Source organism: Gossypium hirsutum, chromosome D03 (assembly GCF_007990345.1).
Source record: "Gossypium hirsutum isolate 1008001.06 chromosome D03, Gossypium_hirsutum_v2.1, whole genome shotgun sequence".
Classification (NCBI taxonomy): Eukaryota; Viridiplantae; Streptophyta; class Magnoliopsida; order Malvales; family Malvaceae; genus Gossypium; species Gossypium hirsutum.
In genome coordinates this window covers 50,253,460-50,267,831 of record NC_053439.1, presented here as the reverse complement: position 1 = coordinate 50,267,831, position 14,372 = coordinate 50,253,460, and the positions used below count along the sequence as shown (strand labels likewise).

The 14,372-nt window shown below is 33.8% G+C and overlaps 1 protein-coding gene across 1 annotated transcript; it reads right to left on the bottom strand.

The window, feature by feature from the left end:
- Positions 1-542: 542 nt before the first annotated feature.
- On the bottom strand, positions 543-4,757 carry LOC107927117 (ethylene-overproduction protein 1). The gene is made up of 4 exons (XM_016858113.2): positions 2,412-4,757; positions 1,916-2,207; positions 1,527-1,836; positions 543-1,268 (listed from the first exon to the last, which is right to left on the bottom strand). Exons 1-4 carry the CDS (start codon positions 4,364-4,366, stop codon positions 1,033-1,035), a joined length of 2,793 nt encoding a protein of 930 aa, XP_016713602.2. The 5' UTR covers positions 4,367-4,757; the 3' UTR covers positions 543-1,032.
- Between the last annotated feature and the right edge of the window lie 9,615 nt (positions 4,758-14,372).

Sequence of the window (14,372 nt, the reverse complement as noted above, 5' to 3'; positions counted from 1 at the left end):
CAAACCCCACTTCAGGTGATGTGTCCGATTCTACTCATAAACCAAACAGCAGCTGGTTTTAAGCAATCACTGGTCCACAAACCAGAGCATGGGTCCAGTCCCTCTGCCCCTCCATGTGTAAACATATCATTATATCACTCTTTTTTCTTCTTCTACTGCAAAGTATTGCCATTACCATCCAAACATACCCTATCAAATTATTCTTGGTTCTTTCATGATGGACTGTCCATTTCATGGCATCTTTTTAGTGCCATCTACACTGGGTGCTGCTAACAAATGGCTTTATCATTCTCCACCGAAATTACTGATTTTTGAGCTAAAAACCAAATAAAAGAATTGATTCTCCTTCCTTTATTATGTTTAAATCTGATATTTAGTTATTGCATTTTAATTTCATATAATTTAATCCTCTATTTTTATAATGCATTTTTATAGTTTGATCCTTATTCTTGTTAAAACTTAAAAGTACTAACTTAGTTTGGACTAATGACATCATAAAAATAGAATATAAGGACTAAATTGCAAAATTGAGCATAATAGAGTGGTCCAAAATCAGAATTCAATCCTTTTTTTTGGAAAAAGAAAAAGCACAAGTTCCATTTTACTGTCCTTGGCATTTGTCATATTCCCACAAATAGCTGCTCTTTTCCCATATTTCCAAATAAAATGTAACAATCAGGGTTCATTTTACTATCTAACACGAAACTGAATATTCGAAGTGTTGTCCATGAAGAGTTGGTCAACCCCTAAACGGGTCTGAACTTGCATACGTTTTCCTTTTGTAAGGAATGAATAAAGTCACAACAGTGTGACCCCTTTTAACCTACAAGGCTAAATCTTTTCTTATGTGGCAAGGTACACCTGATTCCATAAGGCCTGTTCGCATTTACAAGCAACTCTCTCTGGGTCCTTTCCTTTCCACGGTGAGGGTCAGTCAGCAGCTCGATGTGAAAAGACTCCATGATTCTTTTTCCTTGTAACTGACTGCTACATCCGGCAAGTTTATCAGAAATGTAATGACGATGATGCCTCTCACATTTCTTGTGGATTGATGGCTCTGTCTCGTGCTCTATTATACAGATCGAGCGTGTCCATATGGTTCGGTTCCAAGCAGAGTGCTGCTTCACAATCACAGAGAGCTGACTTCATATCACCCATCGACTCGTAAAATGCCGCTCGAAGATGAAGCATTTGCAAGTCAGGCTTGAAAGCTATGGCTTTTGAAAGCTCTTCAACTGCTTCAGTTTCCTTTTGGTCATCCATTAACACTAACAAAGTAATCATACAATGCAGCATGTCAGTATTGACTTTGAGATTTATTAGATCATATGTATATATATCTAGTTATGAATTTCAAGCCCTTCTTATGATAGCCAGACTAGTTTAGAATGCAAGCAGTTTCAGATTCTCAACTAGTTTTTCTTCGTATGTGAGGAGTTGAGTCGGCTAAAGAACGATAAGGAAAAATCCGGGTCTCAAACAAGAATCAAATTTAAGAAACTGAGAAACAAAAATTTGAAAATTACCAGCAGCCCTGAATCTGTATGGATAAGTTCTAAGTGGATCCAGTTTCGTTGCCATGTTGAGATCATTCTTTGCTGTCTCACGATCGCAATATTCAGATCGCTTTTCATATGCCGAGGCATTATTATGTGCCTTCTCTATTAGTTTGGACATCTCGTTGTATGCAGCTTTCCGCTGATTTCTTAAAAAGTATACGCGTGCTAATCCTTGGTGAGCTCTTGTGTGCTTGATTTCAAGGGCATTCATATAGCAGGTTGCAGCTTGATCCAGTTTACCACAATCCACATAGATTGTGCCTAAATTGTTGAGTGCCTGTAAAATATGACCAAAAGCAATCAAATAGTATGAAGAAGGTTGTCCAATGACATAGTCTGAGCGTAGAGTTACTCACTTGTCCTTTCCGAAGACCGTCTGAAGGGCATTGAAGGGCTTCCTGCAGAAGCTGAATGACATAAGAAGAAGACTCGGGATCCAAACTGGAGTCTGCTAATGTGTATGATTTCAGGAAAAACGCTTCGAATGACCTCTGAATCGAAATGGACTTCTCAGCTCTAGCAAGAGCTTCTTCACGATGGCCAATGTCGTATAAAATCCATCCCTCGTAAACTAACTTTTCATGCTCAGAACTAGAATGGTTACGGGCTAACCGCAAACATCGCATAGCAGCCTTCTGACAATTTAGCCTGCAATGTTATGTACATTCAGTATTTGCTCATCTAATCAAATGTGGTAGGACCAAAGCTGTGAACAGCAAAATCCCAGAAAACGAGACTTGAACAATCCTGGCATACGACAGCAGTGATTGACTATGGTTTCACAACCTCACTAAAAATCGACATAGAGAATAAGAATTTCACTAAACGAAAACTTGATAACATAAGGCTTACCTCAAAAGTAACAGAGATTGCCGAAACCTAAGGAGGCTATTTCCGGGATCATTAACCAGCATCTGGTGAATGACAGCTAGAGAACCAATATCATCTACGGAAGACCATCGATCATAAAGTTGCATCCAGCAGTCAGCTTGACTTCCTAGCTGAACCTTATAGTTAAGGAACTCAATCAAAATATCCCCTCTTACTTGCTCATTGAACATCTTGTAACTTGGATCCAAAGTTAACACTGCTCTAATATCTCTCAAAGCACTTCCATAATCCTCAATCGCCATTAAGAACCAGGCTCTCAATTCCAGGCAGTCCGGAACAAGCTTGAAACCGATGATTCTGTCAATCTCCGAAATAGCAGCCATGGTTTGCTTCTCCTCGGCCTTTGAGACTGCTCTATATTTATATGGGAATGGCAGGGTGGGATCCAACTCAGTTGCAGTTTCCAAATCGGCAATCTTATCCTTCCCAACGTTATACAAAGACCGTTCCTGATACATCCACCCAACAGCTTTATACTCAGAGATAAGAGAGCTTGTCAACCGATAGGCTGAATACTGTTGCCCTTGTTTGTACCTGCATCTTGCCATGCCAGCTAATGAATAAACATGACCCGCCTCACTAGCTGCTTCGAAGCAACATTGAGCACTTACGTACTCTTTCCTCTCCAGCAACACACAACCCAGTTGATGCAAAGCTAGAGCCTTCTGCCACTTTTCCGTGGCACATTCTCCCAGCCTTTCTAACAACATCACTGTTGCATTCGACACCATACTGTCTCCCATAGCCACCTGGCTTAGGAAATAATACAAGAGGAAAGAAGCATGCCCGGCTGAAGCCAATCTCTCCCTGGCCTCGAAGCTACAAAATATTTTCATCACTTTGGGGTTGTAAAGAGAACTTGGGAGCTCCCTTAGCAACACTTGCAAACAAGAAGCTATTAGAGCATTCGCCCTTTCCTCTAACCCGTATTCGATAAGATCCAAAGCATCCTCTATGCAACTGACCAAAGAAGCTAAGTGAATATCACAAGCAGACTTCATATCCTCACAACAGAACCTATTTGCAAAAGACAATAGCTCCAGAACAATCTCGGGAGACAACGAGTCCACCCTCCTAGTCCTACTGTACAAATCCACACCTCTCATTCCCTCCACAGAGATATCATTTTGCGAAAAATCAATTCTATAACTTTTCGACTCCGTGAAACTCCCGTATAGCATAGCCTTAAATGGGGTTGAAAGCGCAGCAATCTTAAATCGAATACAATTAATATCCTCATTGCCAACACGAAAACAGATATCACTATCTTCTTCCAATGCCAAAAACTCATCCCCCTTAGAGACTTGTGTGAACTCACTACGCTCTTGATAACACTTGCAGTGGTCATAAATAGAATTTGGATCGTACCCAGATACGAGGGCAGCCTTAGGACATTCAAGAACGAACCTACTACAATCCATCGGCGATACACCATCAAGCTCATGTTCTCTCCTCTCATACCTTAACCAAGCCGACAAAACTACTTTGGAGTGCAAATCAAAGGCATGTTGCCTCGCAGCACGGAGGCACCTCCTAAGTAACTTAGGATCACCAAGGCTACTCAAAACCGAGTACTGCTCGATGCATACCAACGATTTCTCCGACTCTGAACAAGTCTCGAACCGGCGATATAGGTTGGATAAGGTTTCTACCAACTGGATGGATTTCAAGTGAGGTTCTATGGGTGGTTCAAGAAGGTCAGTCCTAGGGAGTCCGAAAGGAAGCAATGTTTTAGCTCCTGAACCAGAGCGGGCCTTATTGGATTTCAGTTTTGACCCTATAAATTTAACCCTATGGTTACCAATCTTACTGGATGTGGAAGAAGAACCAGTAGAGTTAACAACAGTGGTATCTGGTGGATTCAAGGCATGAACTTGAGTGCCTTTGAACCTCTCTATTAGCTTAAGACCACGCATTTTTCAATTCACTATTACACCATATGCTCACTTTTTTTTTCAAATAAATTCAATATCTTCTATATTGACATAGAAATATGAAATATCCCAATCTAACTCAAGAATCAACAAACAAATACAAAGAAGAAAGCTTTAAAAAGAGGGTCCTTTTTACCTCTCTGTTTTTTGCCTTCTTCAAGCAGCAGAGGTGAAAAGAACAAAACTTTGCAACAAAGTTTCAATCTTTGAGCTTCAATTCTCTTCCTTTCATGGCATAGATTCTTCACAAGCTTTTTTCTCTCTCTTTTTGATGGAAAATAATTTGTTTTCTTTCACAGTGAAGGCTTATTGTTATTATTATATAAAGCTTTGGCTGTTTTTGGTGTGGGGTTAGTGGTTGATTTGGTGGCTAACTCCAATGCTAAAACAAAGATGAAAGACCCAATGTAGAGCAGGTACCCACTGGAATATTGCCACGTCAGCGTCAGATGAAGATGAGAATTTGGGAAACTTGCCAACTAATGTTGGTCAACGGTTGGAGCAGAGCAGATGCAGTTGATTTCTTCTAATTAAGGTAACTTAAACCATCATTATGAAATTGATTAAAGTGGGCTTATCAATAAGTTAAGCAAAGGTGGTGGCCATTGGCTACACTCCTTAATTGTGGTTTTAGTCCCCCTATTGTGTTGAAATTTGGGATCATCTCTTCTTTAAATTCAATATAATACGGCCCTTTTATGTTTATAATTTTACCAGTAGATCCATACCAGTAACCCTACAATTTAGATCTACCAATAACATTATAAAAATAGATGAATCAAATTATACCAATTTAAGGGATTAGACCCTAACTTTCAATATAATAAAAGGACTAAAACACACGTGATTATGGTTAAAATGATAAAATAATGAATAATTACTCAACTTATATATATACACGTACTGTGATAACTTATTGAATATGGGTTCAAATATTAATATGGTATCCAATGTTTGATCCTATGAAGTATATTATTTATACATTGTTTTAAATATGGTTATATTATTAAAAAACAATATAAGAAAAACACATATGATAGGTCTAGCATGGAGTATAGGGGTGTAGCCAAGAGGAGTCGACAGCTGACCCCCTAAAATGGAAATTTTTTTTATTTATGTCTTTTAAAAATTTTAAAATTTTAAATTAATAAAGTTAAAATTACACTTTGATCCCTTAAAAATAATAATATTTTGTTTTAATCTTTTAAAAATTATAAAAATATATATTATTCAGATGATCAAATTATATTTTTACTATCATAAAAATTAAAATTTAATTTCTGCTGTTCAAATTTTTATTTTTTTTAAGTATAGTCATTGGATCATGTAAATGTAAGAAGGTAATGGGTCTCATCAAAACACCAAACACATCCGACACTTGAGGCTACTGTTTCCAAATTTCAACGACAATTTCCATTCAAAATTTATGATGTTTGGTTGCTTATCCTTTTATCATAACAAATTAAATTAATAAACATCCATCAGCCATATTCCCCATACCTTATCCATCAAGCTAACAATTTTCTTAAGGGAAACTTTATTATTATTATTATTTTACATTAAGTTTGAATTATTATAGTAAATACCCGAAAAAAAATTTTGATTAATGAATATTCGGTTTAGTAATAAAATTAAAAATTTCGAGATTTTAAGTCAAGTTTTACAGATTTTGTTTTAAATTTATTCGGATTAATTACTTATTTTAAGATTTTAAATTCAAAACTTATGAATTTCCGACTTTAAATTTAACTCAACCCTAATATAGCTAGAAGAATCACTTTAAAAATATATTCCAAATGGAAGTCACCATTGCTATCAAGAATAAATGATGAACAAAAAAAAAAGGAGAATAAAATAAATATTCCTTTTATGAGCTTGGTGTGGTTTACTAGTTAAATGTCAAAATCATGGATGGTCCTGCATATTTAGCCTATTAAAATAAATTACAATTAATAGGAAAAAAATATTAAAACAAATCACACAAAACTATGAAAGTAGATCTGCCATGCATATGCCAAGACACATTGTAAATGATTCTCTAATTAAAAAAAAAGAAAGGTTAGGTAACCATTAGATCTAAATAAAACATGTTCTGTCATAAATTAAATTACTCCTCTTTCTTCCATGATGAGTTTTTGGAGTTGTTATAATGACTTTATTAATTCCTTCAAATTTAGCATAATTTGATGTTTTATTTTTATATTATTATTAGTAGATTTAAATTCATCGTATCTTATTATTACTGTTAGTTGATTCTATATTTAGGGTCAGGGAAAAATATTCAATCAATTATATTCAGTCGATATAAATTTGCATGTTGATCACATATTTAAGATTGTTTTAAAAAGAAAATTTTATGTTATCACTTTAACGATATCAACTAATGGTGTTATCGATTTGGACCTATTAATAACATTATAAAAGTAGAAGAATTACGGTTTTCTTTTTTAAAGTTGATTGGGTGAATGATTAATTGCAATAACTAACAGGCTTAACAATTTGGACATACTGATAACGTTATAATAGCAGAAATATCAAAATATATCAAATTGAAATAGAGGGATTAAATCCTAAATTTCAGTATAGTAGAGGGACTAAGACAATAACTGAATCATTTTTTGAAGTTAATTGAGGTGAATAAATGATTAACTGCTAGGCTCTAATAACATTATATCAGTAAAGGGACTAATTCATGTCAACTTAGAGGACTAAACCCAAAATTTAGCACAATAAATGGGACTAAAATCATAATTAAACGGTTTTCTTAAATTGATTGGTTGAATAAATGATTAAAAGATAAGTTGAACTATCTCCAATATGTTTATAGACATAATTACAAATTGCAATCTATTATACAAAAAAAAAAAAAAGAGAGAAGAGAATATATCCTTGGTAAGAAAGGAGCATAGAGCCAAGAAAAGTATGGGTTAGGCCCCCATGTCCATGTGAGAAATCTGCATCACTCTGTTTTCTTGCCTTTAATAGAGAGGCCAATTTGCATCCATGTTCAACATTTGCCCCTTGTATTGTTAAATCATTATTTTCCCACTTTTTTACAACATTTCTGGGGTCCCCCCCCCCAAATGTTGCCATATTATGATATAAGTAGAGCTGAGAAAAAAAAATGAAGTCAATTCGGTTTTATAAAATTTGGTTTAATTAGTATTTTAAATATATTCATTTCGGTTCGATATTTTATTTACAATATAAATATAATGTAATTATTTGACATTTAAGTCTATTAAAGGAGTAAATTAACCCAATCCTCAATAAAAAAAGAAAAAAAAAAGAAAAAGAAAAAGGAAATCCAACATCAACACATGAACATGTGAGATTAGAATACATAGGTTGTAAACACCCTTAATAATATTGATGTATGTTGACACTTGAGAGAGACCAACATTAGTGACAATATATGATAAGATATTGACAACCTAACTACTTACATTATCAGTCAACTCAAGCTATAAATTAGATAAATAAGTAATCTGAAATTTAGGTTTTTAAAACTAGATCGATGGTCAAAGTTATTGGATCGTCGATTTAATCAATTTGTTCGGACAGCTTGTTTCGAGGATTCCAACTCTGTTCTCTAGAGAATTAATTGAAAGGTTATTGATGAATGACAATATGCAAAGCTAATTTAATTAAATTTGTTTAATGATTTACCCGTTTTACTCTCTAAAAATAATTAAAAATATAATAATATTAATAATTATAATATGCGTAAATTGTGTATTTAATCCTTGTATTTTAAGTTGGTCATTTTTAAATCTTATACTTTTTAAAATTTAAAATTTTTATTTTGGACAAATTGTAGCTATTAAATTCATTAAATTAAGTTCTACTGCTTTCAAAATCTAATGCAACAAATATATTATTAAATGTATAATATCATGTCGGCTTGCTATATTCAAATAATATTTTAAAAAAATAATTTAATTGATTTAACTACTATTGTGTGTCAAGACTAAAATTTCAGAATTTGTATAGAGAGCAAGAATGATCCAAATGGAGAACATCGACCAAATGTATAAATTTACGTATAATACAAGACTAATAACATTATTTAACCAAATAAATTTAGTTGTTGCCGTTTGGTCATGACTGAAATTTAAAAATTCAAAAGTGTAGGGATTAAAATTGATAAATTTGAAAATTATAAGGACTAAAATTAATCAAATCAATGTACAAAAACTAAACCCACAACTTATGCAAAGTGGCGAGGTTGATGCCCAAATATGTTAGTAGTTAGTTGAGGGACATCTTAGTTTCAATTTTATGATACCACAACACTAAATTCAACATTCCAAACATCTCTTTCCTTTTCGGCTCTTCTCCTTTAACAAATATTCGAAAAGAAAATCATCACCAAAACAACATAAATTATGTCAAAATGGTGACAAAAAACGCAGTATTAGTAACTTTTTGAGCACAAAGGGTGAAAAACATGTCATACAAAATTTTCCTTATGCCTTTGATCTTTCTCCATGTTGTCACTACAAAATAATGGGGCCAACTTTGTTTCGGACTTGTCCATTGTCCGATTAAAAGATGGTTTCTGAATTTCTCATGTCAACCACGAGTCACACTTTACATCAACTTATCACAAAGTACTTGATTAATATGTTTCTTATCTTTAACCAGGGGCAAATTCAAGTTCAGGGAAGGGACTTGTTCCAAAAAATGGATTTAAAAAAAATTCTTCAAAAAAATTTAAAAACTAATATGTGGTAAAATTATATTTTGACTTTCTTAAAAAAAGTGTTTAATCCCTTAAAAAAAACTGAAATAATACATTTAACATGATAAAACTACAATTTAATCTCTTAAAAATTAAAAATATAAACAAAACATTAACATCTTCCTTATTAAATTATTTTTTGAAAAAATTTCAATTTTATTAATGATTAAAGATTAAAAATTTTAATTAATTTAATTAATACTAATTCAGTTTAATTAACCGAATGATTAACACTTTAAACATCTCTAACCATGAGTACAAGATAAAAGACAGTCCTTTGGTGGTTATCGATTATTAGAAGACAGAGATATATGACTTTGACCTATTATCAAACAGCACAAAGACTAATAGAGTAATCGGGGCTCCACTTCGCTCCCCCAATATAATATGATTTTGGTGTTCATGGTCATGGAGTTTCCATTTTATAAAAAACTTTAATTTGCCAAGGAAAGACCATTCCAGAAGTCCTTCCCTTTACCCTTTCTTTTTCCAACCTTTGGCTTCTTTCTTTATTTTAAACCATGCGCATTTGACAAAACCAATACAGGAGGCGGACCTCCGGAACTGTAAACAATGATGATTATATGATTATTCAAATGTGTGATAAAATACTTAAAAAAACAAATCATCTGAAAAGGGAAAAGGGGTTGCTTTCCTGTCATGTTGCCAAATCTAAACAACGAACAAGACGTGATAAATCTAACATCCAAACCCTATATACTTAGTTCAACAAATTCGGATGTCCAAGTTTGTGTTTTTAAAAAAGAAGTGCACCCTTACTTTTCTTTACCTTTCATTCTTTTTTTTATATCAAGCTGGGCCCCACTGCAGTCTACACACACATATATATATGTATCTGTGTGTGTGTTTATCTTCTTTCTTCATTGCACCAATCAATATGATTTTCCAACAAAAGTTTCAGACATTTCTTTTTTCAATTACAGCAACTTTCATCCGATTCCGTCCTGAATTTTTATACCTGCAAAGACTGCAAGAACAGCTACCATCACTATCACAGCCAGCGATCATAGCTGGTGTGGACATCGAAGGTCAGGCAGTGAGGATGCCAATGCCAATGCCATCACCATCCCCACAACCCCAATTGCCCTCTCAGCTACACCCTTTACTTGCACTCCAGAACCATCAACAATGGCAAAATACAGTAATAGCATTTTGCTTTTCATATGCACTGGGTGTATCCCTCCAATATGCAACACCCCATCAGTCCGATCAACACCTACCATTTGCCATGGTTTTGCTTTCCTTCCTTGTCCTACTTATCTTCATTTTGATGTTGGGTGCTTTCTTTATCAACCCATATTGCACCACAACCTCAAATGCATTGCAGAAAGTTGCTCTCCTCCTTTCAGCAGCTGCATTCGCCCACACTCTTTCAATCCCCTTGTCGTTCGAGCTCAAATGCACCATATGGGCTGTGTTTCTCCTCCCCTTCCTCGCTGCCATCATCTTCACATACTTGAATACAAAGACGGCCTGATTTTAAAACTTACTATCTGCTTGTTTCACGGATCCAGCCTGCATTACATTACAGAGTCGAAAGAACTTCAAAGTTGCATTTCTGTTAATAGATTGCTTGTAGTCTGTACGAAATTTTGGGTTTCCATGGGGCGTCTGGTCATGGTTAGAATACTCTACTTCTCTTTATTATGTAAAAGAATTTTGCAAGCTATTGGAAAAAAGAAGAAGAAAGTAACATGATTATGTTTATAGCTGTTGGAAAGAAAATTGTGAATAAAATGTAATTGGTTGTGTTTGTAGCATCTCTTACTAATGCTGCATCATTTAATTAAAACACCACTTCATAATTAACTTTGTTTCCCCATTGTTACAAAACAACTTCATTTTTAAAATATAAGGATTAAAATGCATTCCGTGACATATTACACGAACTGGTTCCCCTCCAAGCTATGGCATGGATCTCATTGTCTTTCCAATGACATGGCAGTTTCAGAGATTTCAGTCATTCTTCTTCTTCTTCTCTATCGTCCGTCATCCATGTTATTATATGACAATGAGTTAACATTTATGTCAATTACGATGGTGTTTGAAGGGAATGATTAAATAATTTTTTATTAAAATTAAAGAAACGGTCTTAATATTAAAATTTAATCATTCAATTATTAAAAGTTATGTAATAATCATCAATGATTTCGAGTTGTCATATTTATTACTCGAGTTATGTTCTCAGTTCAGTCATTTGGACATTAAAAACTAACAACTAAAATATTCAACCAATCATATGCTGCCACATGTTACACGATAATTATAAGGAGCTATGACCATGACCCCATCTTTTCTGATGAGCTCACTTGCTAGCATAACACCACTGTTCACCCTACCACTGCTGATGACCATGATGACGCAGTCTCTATTATTACTTCAAGTAAATCAAGTAAAGATTTTCTTCCATTTTTTTTTGCTAACTATATTTTCTGCAATTTAGAAAAGAAACCTATGTTACAGAAGTTATGGAGGATTGAAGAACTAATCTCTTAAAACAAGTTGTGTGATAGATGCTTTCCGAAAGCAACTGCATAAAACTTACATTTGGAGTGGTAGTTGTAGATCAACCATCTATTTACATTATAGACGCTTTAGCAAAGCTTGAAAATATGGAGGATTCATCTTGTAGAAGTGCAGTTGGGTTACCTTCCTCAACCTGTACCATTATCAAACTTGAAATAGTTGGTCACTCATTTGGAAACTTGGAACGGGGATACTACATTTCTAAAAAATTCCAAATATAAAATTGAATCTGATATCGAGTAGATGCCGGACTATGTTTTGCAAGTAATGCTGGAGGGGATATAGAAAGCACACTAGGGTTCCTTGATTGAGAAAAAATACGCTATCCGTATTCAAAACTGTTGAAATGTAGTGTGCGATTATGATCACTGTCATTCCTTGGCATGAAGTGGGTATAGTTTTCTATAGAATTGAAGTTGTCTGTGTATCTGTTAGAAAGTAAAAGAAAATAATAAGCTGAAATGTAATTAAATTATTTCATCAAAAGAGTGTCTTGTATAGGCAATTACATCAATAAACTCAGGAACATGAGTAAATATATCTAACACCTTCTCATAAACTGAAATCATTGAAGGTTAGCTTCAGTTTAAGCTCGTCATCAAATTCTTCATGTTACAAATGCCTAGAGCACACCTAAGCTTTGTGAATGCAACAACTTTGAGGGGCTTGGTAAAGATATCTGCAACCTGGTCCTCACTTTTGCAATAAACAACACCAATGATCTTCTCCTCGGTGAGATCTCGTGGAAAGTGAAATTCTACATTTATGTGTTTGCTTCTCCTATACAATACTGGATTCTTCGAAAGTTTAATTGTTGAACCGTAATTAGAGTAAGTTGTGGTTGGTTCTTGCTGTGGAAATCTTTGCAAGTATGTTCTTCAACCAAATGGCTTGAGTATCACAAATAGTTGCAGTCACAAATTCTACTTCTATGCTAGATAGCGTAACAATTTGTTATGAACCAGCTCCAACCTAGCATAAACACATAACTCGGGTTGGAAATATACTATTGCAAACAAAACCATTAGCACTGACAGGAAATCAAACTAAATGTAATTCGTACAACTGAATGAGGAAAATGAAACTCAAAAGGATTGCTCTTCTCGTAAAAGTCGGGAAATAAATTGAAAGAAACTCGGGTAAACCGTACTAGGTTTGATTCCCAGGATTGGATGGGTCACAGACATCCCGCTTAAAACACAATCTCTTAGACAAAATATTGCACTAATGTAATTTAGTAAACCTTTAGAATTTTTAGAGAACAAGAATGGAGAGAAAAGAGAGAACCGAGTTTTCTTATTTTCGTGTGTTGTGAAAAATGAGAAAAGTAGCCTACTATTTATATTTTTTTAGAAGGGTAAAATGGTAAAATAACAGTGTCAATTTTTAAATATAATAAAATATTTTCCTCAACCAAAAATATTCTGCAACAATCAGAAGATTTTCCTCAATTGAAAAAAAATTCTACAATAGAAAATATTTTAAAAAAATATTTCTAATTTTGCATTACGAACAACTCGAAGTACTTCTCTCTTTTCTTGTACAAAATGCAAATACTTGAGAATTCTTTTAGCAGCCAACAAATGAGTTTCTTTTGGATTCTCCATGTACCTGCTAATAAGACTAATAGAGTACATTATGTCAGGTCTAGTGGTTGCTAAATACATTAGACTTCCTACAATCTGTTTGTAAAGAGTGATGTCAATCTTGAAAAATTCTTCTCTAACTTCAGCCTCAGATTTGTAGGTGTGGTGACAAAAATACAATTTTGCATCCCAAACCTTTCTAAAATAAACTGAACATATTTGTTTGTAAATAAAAATTCCACCAGTAAATAATGCATTAAACTAGGTTTGATATATCAAACTCGGTCATCATTGAATGCTTAAAATTTTTAAGCCGTGTAAGATAATTCCTAGTATAAATCAAATCATCAACATATAAGATCTTTAAATTTTGTAAAATATGTCTGCTCATATGGACATTTTTGAAAACCTGTCATATTGATATAGCATCAATACAACTGTACCAAATTATTGGAGCTTGTTTTAACTTATATAACGCCCTTTTTAGTCTATAAACTTTATGTTCACTTCCATGCTTCGTATAATCAGAGCATTGATCGATAAATACTTGCTCTTGCAACTCTCCATGTAGAAAGACTGATTTCACGTTTAACTGATAAATTGACCAGAGCTGTTAGTGCCACCACTAATTTGATGTATCAAGTCTAACTACTAGAGCAAATACTTTTTTATAATCAACACCAAACTCTTGCTTGTAACATTTGGCCACCAAACCTGCCTTATATTTGTTGATTTCACCATTCTCATTGAATTTGGTTTTATAAACCCATTTCACTCTAATTGTCTTTTTCCCCTTTGGAAGATCAATAAGCTCCTAAGTGTTGTTGTTGTTTTTTTCAATTGCTGCAATCTCAACATCAAACAAACAAATAAAAATATAAAATTGTAGAAAAATATAGTTATCAAACAAATAAAAAAAAAAGAAGTAAAAGAGTGTAACACCCCTAACCCATATCTATTGCCAGAATAGGGTTATAGAGCATTACCGGAGTTTACAAATTAATTTAAAGACATTTCATTTCATCAAGCATTCATATTTAAAACCAAACAAAATCAAAATATTAATGAGGTAGCGTTGGCCAATTTAACTTATACATATCATTCAATGCAT